General features: G+C 35.5%; 1 protein-coding gene across 5 annotated transcripts in view; it reads left to right on the top strand.

Annotated features, from left to right (window-relative positions):
- The first annotated feature begins 4,849 nt into the window (after positions 1 to 4,849).
- Positions 4,850 to 21,308, top strand: part of LOC121429851 (galanin receptor 2a-like) — an 18,604-nt gene continuing 2,145 nt past the window's right edge. Inside the window, exons 1-2 of one of the 5 annotated variants that reach the window (XM_041627099.1) lie at positions 4,850 to 5,039; positions 20,651 to 21,308. The exon at positions 20,651 to 21,308 is cut by the window's right edge and continues 63 nt beyond it. In XM_041627099.1, the coding sequence (XP_041483033.1) occupies positions 21,180 to 21,308 (129 nt within the window). In that variant the 5' untranslated portion in view covers positions 4,850 to 5,039; positions 20,651 to 21,179. The other 4 variants (XM_041627097.1, XM_041627098.1, XM_041627100.1 and 1 more) reach the window with 4 other exon arrangements.

Raw genomic sequence — 21,308 nt, forward strand, 5'->3', positions numbered from 1 at the left:
TCATGTTATCTAGCTCTTTTATACCCTCAATTACCAAACCAACTAGAATTACAGACTCGTCGTCAACTTTGATAGACAATATTTTTGTAAATAGTTTATCTAGTACGTCATCTGGCATTTTGGTGTCTGATTTGTCAGACCATTTCCCAATTTTTGTTGAGGTGTTTTTCGGCAGAGATAAAAATAAATCTGCATCAATTAGTGTTCGAGACATATCAGAAGAAAATTTAAATAGATTTAGGGAGAGATTAAATGAGATCGACTGGAATGTAATCTATAACATTCAAGACCCGGATATTTGTTTTGACAAATTCTTGGATCTTTTTATGTCTACTTATAATGCTACAATCCCCCTTAAGAAGTTTTCCCGCTCCACATATAAAAAGACACCTAGACTCCCTGGATCTCTCAATCTCTCCTTAAGTCTATCAACCGTAAAAACAATTTATTTTGCAAATACAAGAAACTGCCTGGTAATGATAAACTTAAAAGGAAATATATTCGATATCGTAATGTACTGACAACTTCCCTACGTCTCGCCAAAAAAATGTATTTTTCTGATCAATTCAACAAGTACAAGAACGATATTTCGAGTACGTGGAGGGTGATAAACAAGGTCCTACGATCAAACAAAAAGTCCGAACCAACAAAAGAAATTTCACACAACGGGAGAATTATTCAAGATCCTACTGAAATAGCCGAGTTGTACAACGATTACTTTGTTCACATTGGTACTAATCTCTCAGGGAATATCCCTGAATCTGATAGAGAATTTACATCGTTTTTAAAGAATCCTAATCCGCAATCTATTTTCCTTACCCCTATAGTCGAATACGAAGTTAAAGATATTGTAAATAATTTAAAATGCAATAAGAGTCCTGGTGGTGATGGAATAACAAATTTTCTTTTGAAAAGGGTAATTAATGAAATACTCTCACCTTTGACATATATTTTTAATCTATCATTAGTAAATGGAGTTGTTCCTTGCAATATGAAAGTAGCAAAAGTTATAGGCCTACCTTTTTTTAAAAAGATGATAAACGAGAAGTTTGCAACTATCGTCCAATTTCACTTCTCACTTCCCTTTCAAAGTTATTAGAAAAGATAGTATACTCACGCTTAATCAAATTTTTAACCGACTGTCAAATATTAAGTGACTCTCAGTTTGGTTTCAGGAAAAAACATTCAACCGTTCATGCCTTACTTTCTTTTATTGACAAGGTGGCATGTGCTGTCGATAAGTCATTACATACTGTTGGTATATTCCTGGACCTTTCCAAGGCCTTCGACACGATCAATCATGATATATTGTTATATAAATTATCACATTATGGTATTCGTGGGAAGGCCTTGGACTGGTTCAGGAGCTACCTCAGTTCTCGTAAACAATTTGTTTCTTATACAGGTATAAATTCTAGTTTGAAATCAATATCTTGCGGAGTACCACAAGGATCACTCCTTGGTCCCTTACTTTTTATTCTTTACATTAATGATTTTAAGAATTCTTCCAATATTTTGTCATTTATTTTGTTTGCTGATGATTCTAATCTTTTTCTGTCTCATCGTGACCCACATACGCTACTTAATACTTTGAATAGAGAACTTCTATCAGTTCAGTCTTGGATTAGAGCTAACAAGTTGTCACTTAATGTTAAGAAAACTAATTTTATGATTTTTAGTAATTCTCTCAAAAGTTTACCTGGTCAAGTAGTCATGGATAATGTAAATTTATTACAGGTTGATTCCACCAAATTTCTTGGGATCTATATTGATCATGATTTGTCTTGGAAGTGTCACATTAATTACTTGAGTAAATTGACTTCTAGGAGTATTGGTATTTTAAGCAAGCTAAAATTCTTTTTCCCTGATTATATACTATTAAACTTATATATGACTCTCATTTCATCAAGATTAAATTATGGTATATTGGCTTGGGGTAATACAAACAAGACTGTATTAGAAATGTTATTCAAACTACAAAAGCGGGCAATTAGGGTAATTAACCAATCTGACTTTTATGCACACACAAATCCATTATTTATAAAAAACAAAATCCTGAAAATTCATGATCTTTACGAATTTCATTTGGGTACATTCATGTTTCAACTCTCAAAAGATGATTTACCGGAAATTTTTTCTTCCTTGTTTCAAAGAAACAACCTTATCCATTCTTACCCTACCCGCCAAAGGGACTCATTTCACCTTCCACGTACTCGTACGTTATTTGCTCAAAGAACAATTGTATTCGAAGGACCAAGGCTTTGGAATAATCTTCCAATCGAAATAACTAGCTGTTTATCTTTAAGTATGTTTAAATGTAAACTGAAATCATTTCTTTTGTCCAGTTATGGACACCGTTAAGACGCACTGGCTGAATATATGTAATATATTTGATTTGTACCTTTTTAAAGGTATAATGTGGTATATATTTTTTTCATTCTTCGCTCATCCCCCTCCTATATTTCACATTGTTCACTTTTCCTCTTATTCTTTACCCCTTGATTTTGTGCTAATATTTGGCTTTTCCTTTGTAGTATAATTATTCTTTAGTGTCCGATCTCCTTACGAAATTCATAATTACTTTAAGGAACCTGCAGACACTACAAGCTCTGCTTTTCATGCAGGTTCCTTCATATTTCACTTTATTTACTGCCATTATCTTTGTATTTTTCTATGTAACCAAATGTATTTCTTGTATTATGTTATTATTTTGTTATCTTGTGAAGTATGAAAATAAATTCAATTCAATTCAAAGGTAACAAAATGTGAGACCCTCCCAGAAAATGAAAAAATAATCTTACGAGATCAAGATAGGAATAAAACCCCGAAATATTCATGCGAGTGAGCAGGGCGGCCGAGATACAGAAAATGTTTAAACCCTCAAAAGCTTTCCTCCATATGCATTCACATGGTGTATGATAAGCTTAAAAGTTTCAAGTTATTTTTTTCATCGTTCACTCTCGTTCACCCCCTTTTTTCGTTTTTGCTTATTCTGTGCTCCTACAAATGGTCATTCTAAGAGACTACATTTCTTTTAATAAAAAATGACCCTTACAAACGCTGCAACTCTACAGCCCAATATGCTAGAACTGCCATAAAAGTTTCTTATCTGTTATGGAGGCGAATATTATGCGATTCTGAGATGAAAACGAAACAACACAATCGAAAAAACAAAATATTTTTTTTGTTTTTTCTTGTGAAGCATCTAAAGAATTATTTTCCTAAATTCACTTTCAAAGTTTTCTGGGTTTCCAAAATTCTACACAATTTCCCCTTTATTGTCCTCCTTTTTAAATTTTTTAACGGGATTTTTTAACTCCCCTTTAAGATATCGTCTGTGGCACCTGCCCCTATTCTTGCCTGGCTAGATATAAACAAGTGACAAAGCTTATATCAGGGTGTATGTTGAACGAATCGACCAGGAGATTCCAAACATCAAAATAATGGTTTCATAAACAAGGCGTCTTCACGATGTCTTCTTTGATTACCTGTTCATGATGAAGAAGAGGCTTCGGGTTAGAGCCAAGACATCGTCCCATGAGAGAAGTGGATATAAACACTAGGCCAGATGGGGGAATTCCCCCTGATGATAACCTGGTTTGTAAATAAAAAAATACAACCATACGGTAATAAGAACATGATAACGGTTATTTGAGCGAAATCTCGTTAGTTTTGATTGCTTGTGTTGTATGCTAAAGCTTCAACATATTGTGAAATAATAACGTTTTTTTATCATAATCTCGTTAAATAATTAGATATTCTTTTAATCATGAAATGTAATCATCATTCTGTTCTGTCTTATGCCTAAGTTTTAATTTGAATTTAGCATCGCCCTTTATCGGTGTTATGGATCTTTACTAATCAAGGAGCAATGTTTTGATATATCAAGCTTCATAACATTACTCAAAACAATCGAATAATTTTCCGCTAATTTTTAAAGTGTTCATATCACAAAATTAGCAAGAAATTAAAACTTTACAGTATACTTCTAAGAATTCTTGAATCTCCAATAATAACCAAATAAAGATCATGATTTTCAGTCCAGAATTTACAACATATCTCTTCTTGTTTTTTTTTTAAGGTGAAATGTATCGATATATCCATGTGCACATCAACAATCTTGGGATTCTGACCTGAAAAGAATATTGTCATTCTATGCACTTTTTTAATCAGGAAAAGAATAGGTTTGTTCCACTAAAAAAATATAAATTGAATCTAATATGCTTAATGGAATGTGTTGATATTGAAGCTTGAAATATTAACAATTTAAGCATTTTCTAATCATAAATAAGACGCATTTTTAACAATGCGAGTGCAAATTGCGAGCCTTTTTTTATATAAACTAGAATGAAAAGGGGGGGGGTTTAAGTGATATAGAAGCATACATAGAGGACTGTCACGCAGTTAAATTTAGCTTATAGTTGCAACCCCTGCAACCTTCTAAAAATCGATTTGTAATAGAAACTGCATTTTTTTTCAATGTTTTGCTTGTCAGTTAATTTATTACCTGTATCATTATTGAATGTTCTTTGAAAATGTGTTTATGAAAAATGTTGCAGAAACCAATAAATAAATGAATGAATGAATGTCTATTTCCCCATGTCTCTCCCAATCCTTCTATCCATCTGTCTATCAACCCTTCTCTTTCTATCACCCTCTTACTCTGCCCCCATAACCCCCCCCCCCCCCCCCCCCCCGTCTCTCGCCCCCACTGAATTTGTTTACACTGTTCACGAGTCAGAGCACACATGCGTTTACGTGTCTGCCCTCACGCTTTTTGGCACTGCGCTTTATTTCTAGGGCGAGCAGCAAATCCGGATGAATACATTTGGATACAAGGACGCGTATATTACTGCAGGATTCGCAGCTAGCTCATCTACATGTCATTCATTTAATACTGTTTGAAATATGCATATAACATTTTGGATGCTAATGTCACAACTTAAGCAGGATTTCCATGGTTGAATTGAGTTGGTCAGAAAGGAAGTTCCCACGAACTATTCCACTGTTACAGATGTTTGTATAGGACAGATAACGCGGTATGTTTATTCTTTGTCTACGATTTTCTAGAGGTTCATATCATATGTGATCTATGATAAAAAAGTTTGATATGAAATAAAAAGCGATCATGATGATGGTGGTGTGAGATTCGGAGGGGAGGGGGGGGGGGGGGGGGGGGTGGAGTTCGGCGCATTAAAAATACTGTTCACCTGTTCACTGTCTACTGCTACTAATATTACTGCTGATAATGCTGTTAATTCTACTAAAGTAGTAGTAGTAGTAGTAGTAATAGTATTATAGCTGCCGCCCTATATCCTCGACTACTACAACTACTTCTACTACTACTACTTCTACTACTACTACTACTACTACTACTACTTCTACTACTATACTACTTCTACTACCCCTACTACTACTATACTACTTCTACTGCTACTACTACTACTACTACTACTACTACTACTACTACTACTACTACTACTACTACTACTACTACTACTACTACTTCTTCTACTGCTACTACTACTACTACTACTACTACTACTACTACTACTACTACTACTACTACTACTGCTACTACTTCTACTTCTTCTACTGCTACTAGTACTACTACTTCTACTACTATACTACTTCTACTACTCCTACTACTACTATACTACTTCTACTACTGCTGCTACTACTACTACTACTATTTCTACTACTTCTACTGCTACTAGAAGTAGTATAGTAGTAAAAGTAATAGTAGTAGTAGTAACAGCAGTAGTAGATGTAGTATAGTAGTAGAAGTAATAGTAGTAGTAGTAGTAGTAATAGTAGTATAGCTGTCTCCCTATATCCTCGACTACTACAACTACTTCTACTACTACTACTACTACTACTACTACTACTACTACTACTATTACTTCTACTACTATACTACATCTACTACTGCTGTTACTACTACTACTATTACTTTTACTACTATGCTACTTCTACTTCTGCTACTACTACTATTACTGCAACTACTACTACCACTACCACTACTACTACTACTACTACTACTACTACTACTACTACTGCTACTTCTACTGCTGCTGCTGTTAATATTACACTACTACTATTACTATTACTACTACTAATACTACTACTAATACTGCTGCTGCTGCTGCTGCTGCTGCTACTACTACTACTACTACTACTCTTACTTTTACTATACTACTTCTACTACTGCTACTTCTACTACTACTACCACCACCACCACCACTACTACTACTACTACTACTACTACTATTACTACTACTACTACTACTACAACTACTACTACTACTACTATCACTACTACTACTACTACTACTACTACTACTACTACTACTACTACTACTACTACTACTACTACTACTACTACTACTACTACTACTACTACTACTACTACTACTACTATCACTACTACTACTACTACTACTACTACTACTTCTACTACTACTACTACTACTATACTAATTCCCGAATTGCTGATGATACAACTAATTCAATTTCTTTGAGATTTGATAAGTTCTAGAATGCAGAGTGGTACTGTCATCCTTGAGAATTATACTTGTAAATGTAGGATAAAAGAGAAAGCATTTTAAGCCATATTCTTCATGCACACTGGGTACTGACACTTCTAGCAAATTTTGAGGAGGAAGATACATAGAATTTCGATGAGAGATAGACCTGGAAACTCATCTGCAGACCTTTGCATTTTTCTAGTACATCTGGTTATAGAGGAAATAGAAAAAACAACTTCTGTATGTTCTTCTTATTATTTTTCAACTTCGTGAACACTTAACATACTGCTTTAGAACAATGCTACTTTTCTTATTCACCGTATATTAATTCCTAATTTATATCAGAATAAACTCATCATTGAATCCTTTTCTAGAGATCTTATCCTGGTCATTGTCAGTTCCTAACTTTTTGTGTCTACTGGCGGTTTGAAGGTACGGTTTCAGTTCTGAAAGGTGGAGTTTTAAAATACATGGATGCTGCGAGGGGATGGGTAAGGAGCTGCCCTTTTTCTCCTTGACTCCAATGTTTTAGTATAGACATGGGTGCTGCCGGGGATGGGGGGGTTAAGGAGCTGCCCTTTTCTTCCTGACTCCAATGTTTTAGTACAGACATGTGTGCTGCCGGGGATGGGGGGGGAGGGGTAAGGAGCTGCCCTTTTCTCCCTGACTCCAATGTTTTAGTACAGACATGGGTGCTGCCGGGGAATGGGGGATGGGGGGGGGGGGGGGGGGTAAGGAGCTGCCCTTTTTCTCCTTGATTCCAGTGTTTTAGTATAGACATGGGTGCTGCCGGGGAACAAGGGGGGGGGGGGGTTAAGGAGCTGCCCTTTTCTCCCTGACTCCAATGTTTTAGTATAGACATGGGTGCTGCCGGGGGATGGGGGAAGGGGGGGGGTAAGGAGCTGCCCTTTTCTCCCTGACTCCAATGTTTTAGTACAGACATGGGTGCTGCCGGGGAACAAGGGGGGGGGTTAAGGAGCTGCCCTTTTCTCCCTGAGTCCAATGTTTTAGTACAGACATGGATGCTGGGGCCTCTAGATAATCCCACGATTTTGCAAAAGAAGCTTAGAGGGATGGTCCGGGCTGAAAAGATCTATATCTAATAAAGTAAAATTCACAGAGCAAAATACTGAAAATTTCATCAAAATCGGATAACAAATAGCGAAGATATTGAATTTTGAAGTTTAGCAATGTTTTTTTAAAACATTTACATGTATATGCACATCGTAATGAATATTCATTAGGTGGGCTGAAGATGTCACATTACTAATATTCCTTTTCTTATGTTATTACATGAAATCACAATGTTTCATTTTTTTCATATATGTGTAAATTATGTGTCTCCATTATGATGAAATAAGTTGCGGCAATAAATAACTATAGTTATTTATTGCCGCAACTCATTTCATAATGGAGACATATATGCACTTATAAATTAGTTGTCAATCCAATTGTTTTAGTTCTTGGTAGAAAAAAAAATGTGGATATACCTATTTACATATAATAAAATACAAAAGAACAAGGTTGGATATGACATCATCAGCCCACGTAATGAATATTATCTACGATTGATTCCATATTTATAAAGACTGCCTATTCTAAAACTGTTTCACCGGAATCATGCAAATATTTGAAATTAATTAACTTCATTATTTGTTATCCGATTTCGATGAAATTATCAGCATTTTGCTTTGTAAATATTGTGATATAAGATAAGATAAGATATTTATTCGTCTTTCTGTCTGCACATACATTTATCTTACAAGTGTGATTTCACATTCTACAAATGAAAATCAATTAACCATAAATCATTGTTACAGTAGAGAAAAAAAGAAACACAGCAAATAACTAATTACGTATTGAGAGAAAGACAAGGAGAACCCCTGAAAAAGCAAAAAAAAATATAAACATAAACATCCCCAACCTGGACCATCCCTTTAAATGCATGACCGTAAAGTACTCTGTATCAAAATGAATAGCAGCTATTCATACCGAGTCGATCGAACCCCAATCTATTGATAACAGGAGTTCGCACTTTTCGCTTTTCTTTAATAATAATGCCTCGAGTTCCATGCCAATCATAATAATAATACATGAAAATATAAGAGATGATAAACGGGAACTGGGAAAGCGACTCTGGCAAAGATAAGGAAACGAAATAGAACGGGAACAAGAGTAACAAACAGTTCGAGAAAATCATGGACTTACGAGCACGGAGAGAATAGAGGCCAAATGAGAGAGAGAGGGGGGGGGGGGGGTGCGTGGCTGCGAGCGTGTGTGGGTGTGTGATAGAGATGGGGGGGGGGGTAGAGAAGAGAGGAGGGTAATGAGAGCGTGAAATAAAGAGAAGTAAAGAGAAGGAAAGATAATGCAGGTAATATTGGAAGTGAAAAGAGGAATGGAAAAAGTGTATTTACAAGTCGTTATTAGTCAGATCATTAGTTCTATGCAGTACTTTTATTGTCTTTCTTTATATTTAATCTTAGTATTACCAGGGAGTTGCTTTATTATGTTACTCCCATATGTATTAGCAGGTAATTCTCCTCCAAACACCCTGGTAATAGTCTTCCTCTTGCCCGTACCAACACAATGTATTATAAAATGCACTTGAAACTTTAGTATGACCTGTACACAATTCAAACAATAGGAATATAAACGGGGGTGGTATAAATGTACACTGTAATGTAAATGTCTGATTCGTATTAACCCCATTCGCTGCCTCAATTTCCGTTCCAGAGCATCAGCAATTTATAGAATGCCAAAAAAATTCCTATTTTCCCCGTTTCAGAAACCCTCAAATTTGTGATTTTTCGTGGTTACTCACTTCTACACTACCGTTAGCCGCTAGTACGCTACGTTCTGGACTTACCCATTTTTTATGTTCCCAAAAGCATTGCTTTTTTGTCTCACCTGCGAAGCAGAGTGAGACCATATATAGGCGCCGCTTTTCCGATGGCGGCGGCGTCCTGTGCGAGTTTCAGGTCACAAAATCAAGATCAATATACTTTGGCCAAGTTGAATCACCATCATAACTTTGAAAGTTTATTGGTCTAGTACTCTAGTAAGAGTAATCAAGTATCAAAGAACATCCTGTGCGCGTTTCAGGTCTTGGCTTACCTTAGTGCAAATCAAAATTTATGTCACTGCCAAGAATGCCTCCTGGGTGCGGTAACACAAAGTTTAGCAATGATCGTAGAACATTTTTCTATGATTGATTGCATTGAATACAATGTACAATTAATCGTAAAAATCAAGCGTAGGATTAATCGCTATCCTTTGTGTTACGTGACCCTGGTCATCGAAGCGTTAGCACATACCACAAAAAAATTGTTTCAAATTATTTAGGAAAACATACTCTTTCAGCATGTTCAGGCCATATTTTATAATTTTGTGTTCATGATATATTTTTTTCCTTTAATTATTGGTTTGCCAGGTGTCAAGTTGTTTTTTTTTACTCACACGGTAGTGTATTGAGTCACTGAATGCTCATCGATGAACAACGGGCTAAATGAATGGAAATACATTATAAGGGTACAAAATGGTAATCATAATTCACGTACATAGATCAAACATTCGTCCTTACCTTTTCTTTCTCTCTTCGAGGGCGACACCGACGAGGGTATATTTTAATGTAGGTGGGGGGGGGGGGGACAGGACGTCCAGTGTTGGACTTATTTTTAAAAAAATAGGATTAGTTTTCAAATGTTAAAAGATTTAAATTAAAATCTTATAGAATTATAATTAAATCTACAAGGTTTGAAACTAAATCTAATATTTGACCGGTCACTATATTCACAGCCGATCTGGATTTATTTTAAATCCTTTGAATTGAGAGGTAATGCCCCTTCCCCTTTTCGGGAAAAGGGCATGGTCCTATCCCCCCCCAAAAAAAAAAGTAGAGCCGCACCTGTCTCTATCGCACCATGTAAAAGCATAAATAAAATGGGGGGGCTATAGAGGAGGAAAGAGTGAGAAAAGGCAACTAGCTGCAGTACGATGATTATGTATTGTACGTAAATATTGCACTTTATTCAGGATTAAATTCATAATGGAAATGTGTTTCGTCACACACAATATCGTTACCATAATTTATTTATTACTCATTCATATTGAATCAGCTCGAGGAACCAAAGTCCAATTACTGTATAGGTACATTCATAGTAGACACAACTGTTTAAGGTTGTACATTATTCAGGCGCATGCTTTCTATGCTATTAAAGAGCTGGTAGGATTCTATCCCACTGGGCGGAAAGCGTCTCTCAAAGGGACCCTCTAGTAGTATAATTTTGAAACTTGTAAGAATGATGGTGGGGGGTCAAAATTAAAAAAAAATGAGATTTTAGGATTGAAAATAGGATAAAAAGTAGTAGGATTTTTCCGCAAATTTGTATCATTATTATCATTCGACAAATATTTTGCTTTCGAAGTGAGCTTCATATTATGATCAGGGTCACATTCCATAAAATCTAGTTATAATAACAAATGCACATTTCTGTAACAGATTTACTATCTGCCAATCTAATTAATCGATTTCAGTAGATTATAACTGTTATTGCAAATCTGTTATCAAAACAAATTTTCCATTTTGATCTCATGTTTATGCGACCTCATGCCAGAATCATGATTTGAATCATGATTCACAACACAAACATGAATCACAATATCACAGAATCAGCGTTTAAACAACCTTCATTCCAATGCACTAGCGTACCTACGGGGGGGGGGGGCAGGGGGTAGTCTCCCCCCCCCCTGACGAGTCACAACCCATGCAAAAAACGTATCCCTGCCCCCCTAACGAGCTTGAAGACCTTTTTTGTCAATTTTTTGGGCGGACGACTTTGCCCCCCCTGTGGAAAATCCTAGGTACGCTACTGTTCCAATGCTGTTTTTCCTCAGATTCGGGCCAATTCAGTGCGCATCACTAGTGCGCAGTTTGACAGAGGAAGTTTTTCGCACGTGTTTTGGGCTCTCGGAAAATCTTTTGCTTCCAGAATTCAGTCTGTGCCTCATTTTGTTTACTGCTATCATAGGGTCCATATGCTCCTATTCATCTTGTTGGTTTATCCAAAATGGTGTTTGGAAGTGGATTTCAGCGTAGATCCAGTTTAATATTGATACTGTTTACTCAACAACAAGTGAGATCATTGCCCAGTTAATTCATTTACTAGAACTAGATTAATTCATTTACTAGAAGTTGAAGACAAGACCATAAAAGAGAAAAGTAGTGGACGATGCGATGACCAACACAGAACTTGTATAATTATGACAAGAAATGCATGTATAGTACATAATCATGTACTTACAATGAGCATATAGAGCACCTTGAGCTTGGCAAGAGTCATGTCATAGAATCATGATTCAAGTCACGATTGCGTTTATACGACCGTTTTCGTTCGTGATTCTACAGACACGTCTTTCCAAATGCCCCCTTTTTCCGCGTTTCATGTATGTGATTTGAAAGACGTTTACTTTCACTTTTGACTGAACGCAATCGTGATTCTGCAGAATCATGATCTGAATCATGATTCATATTATGATTCTAGGGTAAAAAAGTGGCGCATAAACGCACCCTAATCCTAATTTGTCAACAACCAGTCCGTACTACCAACCGTTTGGCATTGTCCTTTTAACCAGTTTACCATTTTGTCTCGTTTTCCTTTAGCTATCGCCTAAATTAGGCGATACCCATTTAGTATAATGTCCCGGATTTCCCGAAAGGATCGGGTAAATTGGATCCGACATTCCAGGAATCTAGGGGTACTTTTCTCGACCATTCGGGGTTTTTACGCGATTGTCCGACCGGACGCGATTACCCAATGTGATGGCACACGTCCTTGTCATTTGGATAACGTCGCCAGCTTCGACTTTGCCCCCCCCCCTCAATCTTTGCAATTGCCAATTATCATTACCCTTCGTAAATAAGAGTCTCAACTTTCAAGGAACTTGCTGGTAATATGGTTTCCATGGCAACCCTGATTACCGCATCAATAGGTGATGAGATTGAAAATAAATGACCGGGAGAGGGTCAGATATCGTCTCTATACGACCGACGATGCATTAATAGGTCCATTTGGAAATGGATCGACGAAGATAGATAATTGTCTGGGTAGAAGCAGCAAATTGGAAAAGAATCTTAACCTTAGCTCATTTATATCAAAGATAATGCTACCTCAATGGCTAATGTTGGCGACTGTTTGACGCATCCGTACAAAGCAATTCTAAGAAGAAAAGTATTTATAAATCATTTATTTGTTTATCCATTTATTTATTTATTTTTTCATTCATTTATCTTCATTTTTATTCATTTTTATATATATTTTTGTTATTCATTGATTAATTTATTTATTTATTCATTTATTTATTTATTCTTTGTGGGAGGAAAGGGTTTTTGAGCTTAGAGTATGATACATGATCGATGGGAATTGGTCCCGATCACTTGGTATCCTCTACATCTGGGAACCGTGTGCCTGAAAAAAGGATCAATCTGGTAAACTCATAATTACCCTGAACAGAGCTATCTATTATGGATAATTTGTCCTTTAACCCTTAATTCCCAGAGTTGACGCTCAATGTCGCTATGATTTTGTGAGAAACGGCAAGGGATTGATAGAAGGTAGATTGGTGGGAATACGAGCTTAACAGACTGTGTCCCTTATTCTATGGAAAGCCAATTGTGACAAACAGCTCTAATGTTCTGTCTGAGAATAACTTATTTTTAAAATGGTTTCTTTTATCTTACTGTAAGCTTAAGAAACCAATATTATAAACACAATTATCTCATTTCATTTTACCTAAAAAATAAACAAAGTAGATCATTATTATTCTAGAGCGGAATCCTACCCAAATAAAAACTTGTTTTTAGAGGAAAAAGAAATATCTGACAAGCTGATAGGTGAAAGTTTGAATAATATCGGACAAATAATAAGAAAGATATAAATTTAAAAGTTTATAAATATCAGTAATCACTTTAACCGTAGGGACTTTGAATTGGCTGCATATGTGATGTCATAGTGATGTAAGGTAAGGACTACTCTTCCATGTACTCCAAAAAATGGCTAAATGTCATTATAAAAGTTTTACTTTAAATTATATTTTTCTTTCAAGAGAGCAGAAAACACTATACTATCTGTGCCCCAGGGGAATAAGTAAATACCCATGAAAGTAGCATCCATGGCATTTGGGAAAGTTTGTCTTGCCCCATGTCATAATATAAACAGTTGCCAATTTGATATCTACATGGTCTTAGGCATCTCAATTTCAAAGCAGCCGTAATTTTCTTATTACTAGCCCGATTTCTTTCAAATTTTCATCATTCTGTTTTAGTTATTTTTCTCCTTTCCAACACAATATTTCATGACCAAGGCTGGATTCCCCTTTAAATGAAGTTAATAATGTCGAAAACAAGTGACCCTGTACCATTTGGAATAAGCTTTAAATAAAAGCAAACAAATGGACACAGCACTGACATGTTCAGTTGAGTGAACCATAATTAGTGTGGATAAATTTCTTGCTCAAGGAAAACACAAGGAACCGCTAGACCACGACACCTCCAAATATCCATATCCATATAATTATTTTGACAATTTTGCCACCAGAGGGCAGCATGATATTTTGTTTGGCATATAATTCATAAACTCATAGCTTGCGAGCGGGATTGATTTCTCGACATGCCTTTGCGGAATTCAGATTTATCTTTTTTTTCTGCCACAAGCTCATTGACACTTATAATATGATATGATCACTTTTGAAAAATTGATGACTTTCATTTTCCAATAATGATCATGATGATATTCGGTATCTCGACTCTAGCCTGTCTGTTATCTTCATTTTTCCGCGCCGATGAAAACTATCTTGATTTCAGAGCTGACTTCCGAATTAAGTACTTCTAAACAAGCTCTTAGGTTAAATGAACCCTGTTTAGTGTGCGTCCTAGGAATAATAGACATGACTTATATCCTATCGAAACTATTCCTATGACTCTTTATTACACATTAATATAATAAAAAGGGGGTATTTATGAACAGGAAATGACTTGTGATATTTGCACTTGAATTAAGCATTTTTATCACGTCAGATACTATGATAAAGCAAAAGAATGATAATGATGGTTGGTCATTAATTATGATTTAGTATTATTACTGGTTTTTTCGTCATTATGATTTTTATAGTTACTTAATTTCATGGTCATCAAAATAATTACTGGTTCAGATTTCATGTTACTTAAAGGTATATAAACATGACATATTAAGTATAAAGTGCTTTATGCACTTTATACTTAATATCATATTATCATCCCGACAGTAGCTGGGCCGCTATGAGTATTTAGGAACACATCCTACTGCGTACCCATTCACCTCCCCTGTGTTGAGTGCAGCAAATGTGGATATATTTCTTGCAGAAGTAAATTAGTGCTTGAGGTGAAATTCGAACCCACGACCTTTTGATTGAAAGGCGAGAGTCAGAACCACTACATCATGGCGTTCCACATCGTGATATAATCTTGAATCATAGTGTTAAAAACCCAATAGTCATGACATGGCCATAACAATAATAAAATTTGTAAGGCGCTAAATACTGATGTTCGTTAGCGGATAATTATTTTCTGACTAATTACTAGAATCGAAAAAATAAAAGTATAACCAATAGATAATATTTTCGGAATCATACCCCCCCCCCAATAAAAAGATGTGCATGTCCATTATATCTATATATTGTTTGTTTGTTTGCATTTATTTCTGCGTTCAAAAACACAATACAAAATTATTTACAATTACAAAATACAAAATAATTCATAATATAAACAATGTGGTCATATTACATAATAAATACAAATAAGGATGTGAGTATCAATTAATCTTTTATAAATGTAAACATATACATATAATGTAATAAATGAACGCAGGAGACCGCCATCGTGAGCGGTTAGGCTTGAATTGATGGCGGCCTCATAAAAGATTCGTGACTAAGATTGATATTTACTGACCAAGTGGGTGCATTGCAAGTGCAGGTGCTGGTGCTGTGTATAGCAGTTGAGTAAAATCAGAATATTAAATAGCGAATGTGAATATTTGAGTGAATGTTTTAATTTGGAGGGTGGGGTTTAGAGTGGCTTTTAATGAGTATATGGTTGAACACGTTTTAATATTGTTTGGAAGACCATTCCAAATGTCAGGACCATGGTGTCGTATTGATTTAGAGGCAATTAACAGTCTGGGGTTAGAGAGATGAAAGTTTCCGGATATGCGCGTTGGGTAAGTATGGACAGAACTATTAAATTTGAACATGTTATCAAAGGACGAAGGGAGCAGATTGTTAATATATTTAAACATAATTATAGTTATTTGAATAGTATATAAGTCGGCAATTTTTAATGTTTTCAGTTTAAAAAATAAAGGATCGGTGTGAGCCAAATAATGTGATCCTGTACAAATGCGAATTGCTCTTTTTTGTAATTTAGAAATAGAAGTAAGTTTTGTGGAACCACAATTAGCCCAAACAACGTTACAATATGTTACATACGGGAGTATTAACGAATTATACAATAGAAATAAAGTTTTGTGTGGTAAAATAAATTTCAACTTGGAAATTAATCCAATATTTCTCGAGATACATTATAGTGATATGGTGCAGATGTTCATTCCAAGACAAAGCTTGATCTATGATGACGCCTAAGAATGTAGATTGAGTCTTCCGCTCTAATGGTGTGCCGTCAATCTGTAAGTGAATTGGAGAATCTGTAATATGAGAATGTTTAAAATGGATGAAGTGGGTCTTTTTTGAGTTCAAGGATAGTTCATTAGCTTTAAACCACTGTGAAACTTTAATTAATTCAATATTTAAGATGTTGTTTAAGGAAGTTATATTTTTATGAGAAAAAAATATATTTGTGTCGTCAGCAAATAATACAAATGATAAAATGGAAGATGTATTAATAATATCATTGACATATAATAAAAATAAAAGCGGGCCTAGAATAGAGCCTTGAGGGACACCACATTGAACTGGAAGTAAACTAGAATCGTTGCCATTAAATGTGACATATTGTTTTCGGTTTATTAAATAATTTTTAAACCAAAGGAGTGATTGACCGCGAATACCATAATAATTAAGTTTTGAAAGTAAAATATTATGATTAAGTGTATCGAACGCCTTACTGACATGACTGAGGTCACAAAATATACCAATGACATGCTCTTTGTTGGCTATGGCGTTTGTTATTTTATCGCAAATTTGGATTAAAGCCAAGTTTGTTGAATAATTTTTTCTAAAGCCATATTGATTAGAAATTAATAAATTGTGTTTGTTGATAAATTCATAAAGTCTATTATAAACTATTTTCTCGAGGATTTTGGATATACTAGGGAGAAGAGATATAGGGCGATAATTGCTTATTTCATGAGGATTGTCTTTTTTGAAAATTGGATTGACTTTGGCGATTTTGAATAAGTCAGGAAATATACCTTGTGATAGAGATTTATTAAAAACATGACTTAGAGGGTTTGCAAGCTGGTGAATTATTTCTTTTAAAAGAGACATACTAATTTTATCATGCCCATGAGATTTGGAGCTATTAAGAGACCGTGTAATGTTGAGAATTTCTGTGGGGTTCGTAGGGTTCAGGAAAAATGAATGTGGATTAGGTTCGGGGAGGTAATCTGTGAAATGCGCATTTTGGCTATTGATCTTGCTTGCAAGTTCGGGTCCGATATTTGTGAAAAATGAATTGAATGAGTTTGCATGAAGGGAAGAGTCAACTTTGGAACCATTTAAAGTCATGTCATCAGTAGGTGGGGGATCTGCACTTGTTCCCATTAGTTCTTTGATGATTTTCCAGGTAGTATAAGTGTTTGAACTGGCATCTTTCATTCTATTAGTATAATACATTTTACGTGATAAACGAATTATTTTTGTTAACTTGTTGCGATATTCTTTGTATTTTTTCAAATTGGCTTCAGTAGGATTGCGTAAATGTGACTTGTAAAGGCAATTACGTGTCTGTATTGATTTTAATAAACCTTTTGTTATCCATGGTTGTTTGGGTGTTTTTCGATTATTTTTTACTTTTCCTATGGGAATATTCTTTTCATAATAATGTTGTAATTTATCATTTAAGAGATTATACGATGTGTTTGCGTCAGTTTCATTATAGACATCCTCCCCCCCTCAAGTAATAAGTCTTGCTTCATTAATTCAATATTACGTTTAGATTCTTTTCGATATGAGCGTTGGTTAATTGATTTGGGGCACGGTAATTTCATTTCACAAGTTAAAAATATTGGTAGGTGGTCTGAAACTTCAGAGCATAGAATTCCTCCTATCATTTTATTATTCATGTTGCTATGTACGTTGGAAAAAATATTGTCAATTTGAGTTGATGAATTTGGGTTGATTCTAGTGGATTTATTGATGAATGAATGTAAGCCGAATGAGTACATTAGTTTCATAAAATTGATTGAGTGATTACTGTCGACCGAGGGTATGAAATTGATATTAAAATCACCAAAAATAAAAGTACGTTTATTTTCATTACCTATTGCATGTAAATATTGCTCTAGCTCCTCACAAAACAAATCAAGATTAGAGCCTGGTGGTCTATAAATCAAACCTATGATGATATTTTTAAATCCTGTGTTTTCAATTTCAATGAACAAAGACTCTGCATGCAAGAGTTTCACATCGGAACGGATCTTAAATTTTAGTTTATCAATAATATAGAAGGCCACGCCTCCGCCTCTTTTTCCTTTGCGGTCTGCCCTTATCAACTTATAATTTGGTAATTTAAACAAATTTGGGGAATTATCATGCAACCATGTCTCGCTAATACCTATAACAGAAAATTTGAAATTATTTAATGTGTGTAAGAGATTTTCAAAATATTCGAAGTTTCTATTGAGACTTCTTAAATTTGCATGTAAAAGGGAAATATGATCGGAATTACTATCAAACATATTATTACATTCTTGAGGTGTATAGTATTTGCTGTCATGTGAATTGTCTATGTAATTATCAAGAATAAAAGGGAGGGACTCCATCAAAATTGATAAAATGTAAAGTACCATAAATTAAGAAAGGGGACAACTGCAAGGGTGCTTGTGGTGTAGGTGCGTTTGCTAGTGATTGAACGGGTGTTCATGTATGTCTGTGGTGCAAATGTGCAGTCAATATCAATATAAATTACATGTACAAAAAGAACAAGACCCATCTTGGTCAGCAAGAACATATCATTGGAAGCATTAGAGCAGAGCTCAACCACCCAAGTACATATAAGATTTGAAATCATTACACTGTCCAAAAAAATTAAAATAAACGGTCAGTTGAAAATGAATTAAGAGTATACCCAGAAATATGCCTTAAGATGATGTGGGGGATGTTTAATACAAAAGTTAGGTACAAGTCTAGCGAACGATTAAAAAAATCAGATTGTATCAATCAATTTTAAGTAGTAGATTGATGCCCTTGCAGTGTAGGCCTATTAAACAGTCACTTTATTCCTGTTCTGGTGAGTATTTTGATAGCCATGCATGACGGAGTTGCCACGCCTTCTCTGATCAGACACGGGCGCCGGCCGGGTTGAACATGCGCGAGTTAATAATCAACATGAATGTCGGGCTGTTAAAAAAACATGTGATGAAATGTATTAAAGCCGGGTGTAACGCCTACATCAATCAGTATTTAAATACCTGACCCGTTGGGTGTTTTCGTGATTTAAAAGCAAAAATATGTGTGCATTAATCATGCATAAAATAGCCCACTTTCTCTGATCAAACAACGCATGTGCAAGGGTGTCGGGAGACACACAATTTAAAATTAACATATTTAACAAGTCAATGTTATTGGTAGGGTAGATTGAAATTAACCCATGCATATAATAGCGAACATAATAGATGGACGTTTGTTCATGCATGTATAGCCACACCTTCTCTGGCAAGGTCGCATGCGTGTTTTCAATCATAAAGCGAATCTGAGACACACGTAGGCATGGTAGGTGTATCTTCATGTTCAATATTGGATAGCCACGCCCCCTATAATCAAACAGTGTACGTACATGAGGCATGCAAGCACGCGACTGGTGTTAATGTCATACCATGCATGCACAATGGAATAAACCACAAGAATTCATTGATCGTTATACAATTGAATTAAAAATCGTTTAACAAATCTGGTATCAAGACCAATAACAGAGATAATGAACCTTTATCTATTGCTTGTCAAAGAAATTGGAATGATCGTTTAAAATAGTTGAGGTGATCAATGACATACCATGGATGAACAACGAAATTAACTACATATATGCGTTGATTCTCATACAAATTGTTTAACATAGCTGGTATCAAGACCAATAATAGAGATAATAAACACCTTCATTTATTGCTTGTCAAAGAAATGAAGATGCAATTCATACATCCATGCATGTCTGAGTTGTCACACCTTCTCTGACCAGATACGGGGCTGAACATGTGTAGTTAATACACATGAATATCGTGTTAATTTGGAAATAATGAGATGTATTAAAGCCGAGTATAAAGCCCACATCGATCAGTATTTAAACACCTGATCCGTTGGGCGTTTTGGGGTGAGTTAAAAGCAAAAATAGGTGTGCGTTAATCAAGCATGAAAAAGCCCGCCTTCTCTGATCAGACAACGCATGTGCAAGATATCTGGAGATACACAACATTAACATATTTAACAAACCAATGTTATCAGTAAGGCATATGGAAATTAACACGTGCCTGTAGTATTGAACACGTTAGTTGAATAGATGGAGGTTTGTTCACGCATGTGTAGCCACACCCTTTCTAGCAAGGGCGCATGCGTTTTTTCGATCATAAAAACAAAACTGAGACACATGTAGGCATGGTAAGTGCATCTTGTTCAATATTGGATAGTCACGCCCAAAAAATCAACAGTGTACGTAAATAAGGCATGCAGGCACGAGACTGGTGTTGGGCATGGAGTTGAAAGAGAGATGCATGAACAACAGAATTAACCACAAGAATTCATTGATTGTGACTCAGTTGGATTATAAATCAATTGGATTATAAATGCTGCAGAAATAATATGCCGGTGATATGATAAATCATATATGAATGATGTTCGTTTTTCTGCTTTATCTTTTCCTGCAGATTATTGGATCGGAAATTGAGACACAACTTCCGGAAGCCAAGAACCGCTCTCGAGGAAAGTGAATAGTTGTGGCCCATAATATCTTCGTAACATATTGCACTCATTATGGAACCGTTTTGGGAATGCATACACGACGATCTATAATAGTTCATCATGACATTCAGAAATCGATCTTGATGTTGGAGTTCTGCAACCTTTCAAGAACGAGTTCAATCGTTGGACTTTCTACGAAATGATGAGCGCCATCTACGTCGGGGTTTGAAGCTACCAATTCAGTGAGCCTTTTCTGGAGAGATATGAACATTTCTGACGAACTAGAAGACCAAATTATCAAAGTAATCAAAGAACAAACATTTTATGAAATTTCCAACCAAGAAGTGAACTTTATTCGCCGATTACGTCACTGATCTACCCCTTTTCAAGAGTAGAGACAAGAAGCTAGTGCCGTAACGAGAAATAAAAACTTGACTCAATTCTAGGCATACTTTATCAATTTTCCGTTTCCCGCGGTTTCTCCACAGAAAGACAATGAACAAAATGGCTTCTGAAAATGACATCATGATGAATTCGACAAATAGCAGCGAGGGTATAGAAGAAATTCCTGAAGATAACCAAAAGGTCTTCACTATTGTTTTGTACGTTCTCGTTGGATCTGTA

The sequence above is a fragment of the Lytechinus variegatus genome, chromosome 16 (genome assembly GCF_018143015.1).
Source record: "Lytechinus variegatus isolate NC3 chromosome 16, Lvar_3.0, whole genome shotgun sequence".
Classification (NCBI taxonomy): domain Eukaryota; kingdom Metazoa; phylum Echinodermata; class Echinoidea; order Temnopleuroida; family Toxopneustidae; genus Lytechinus; species Lytechinus variegatus.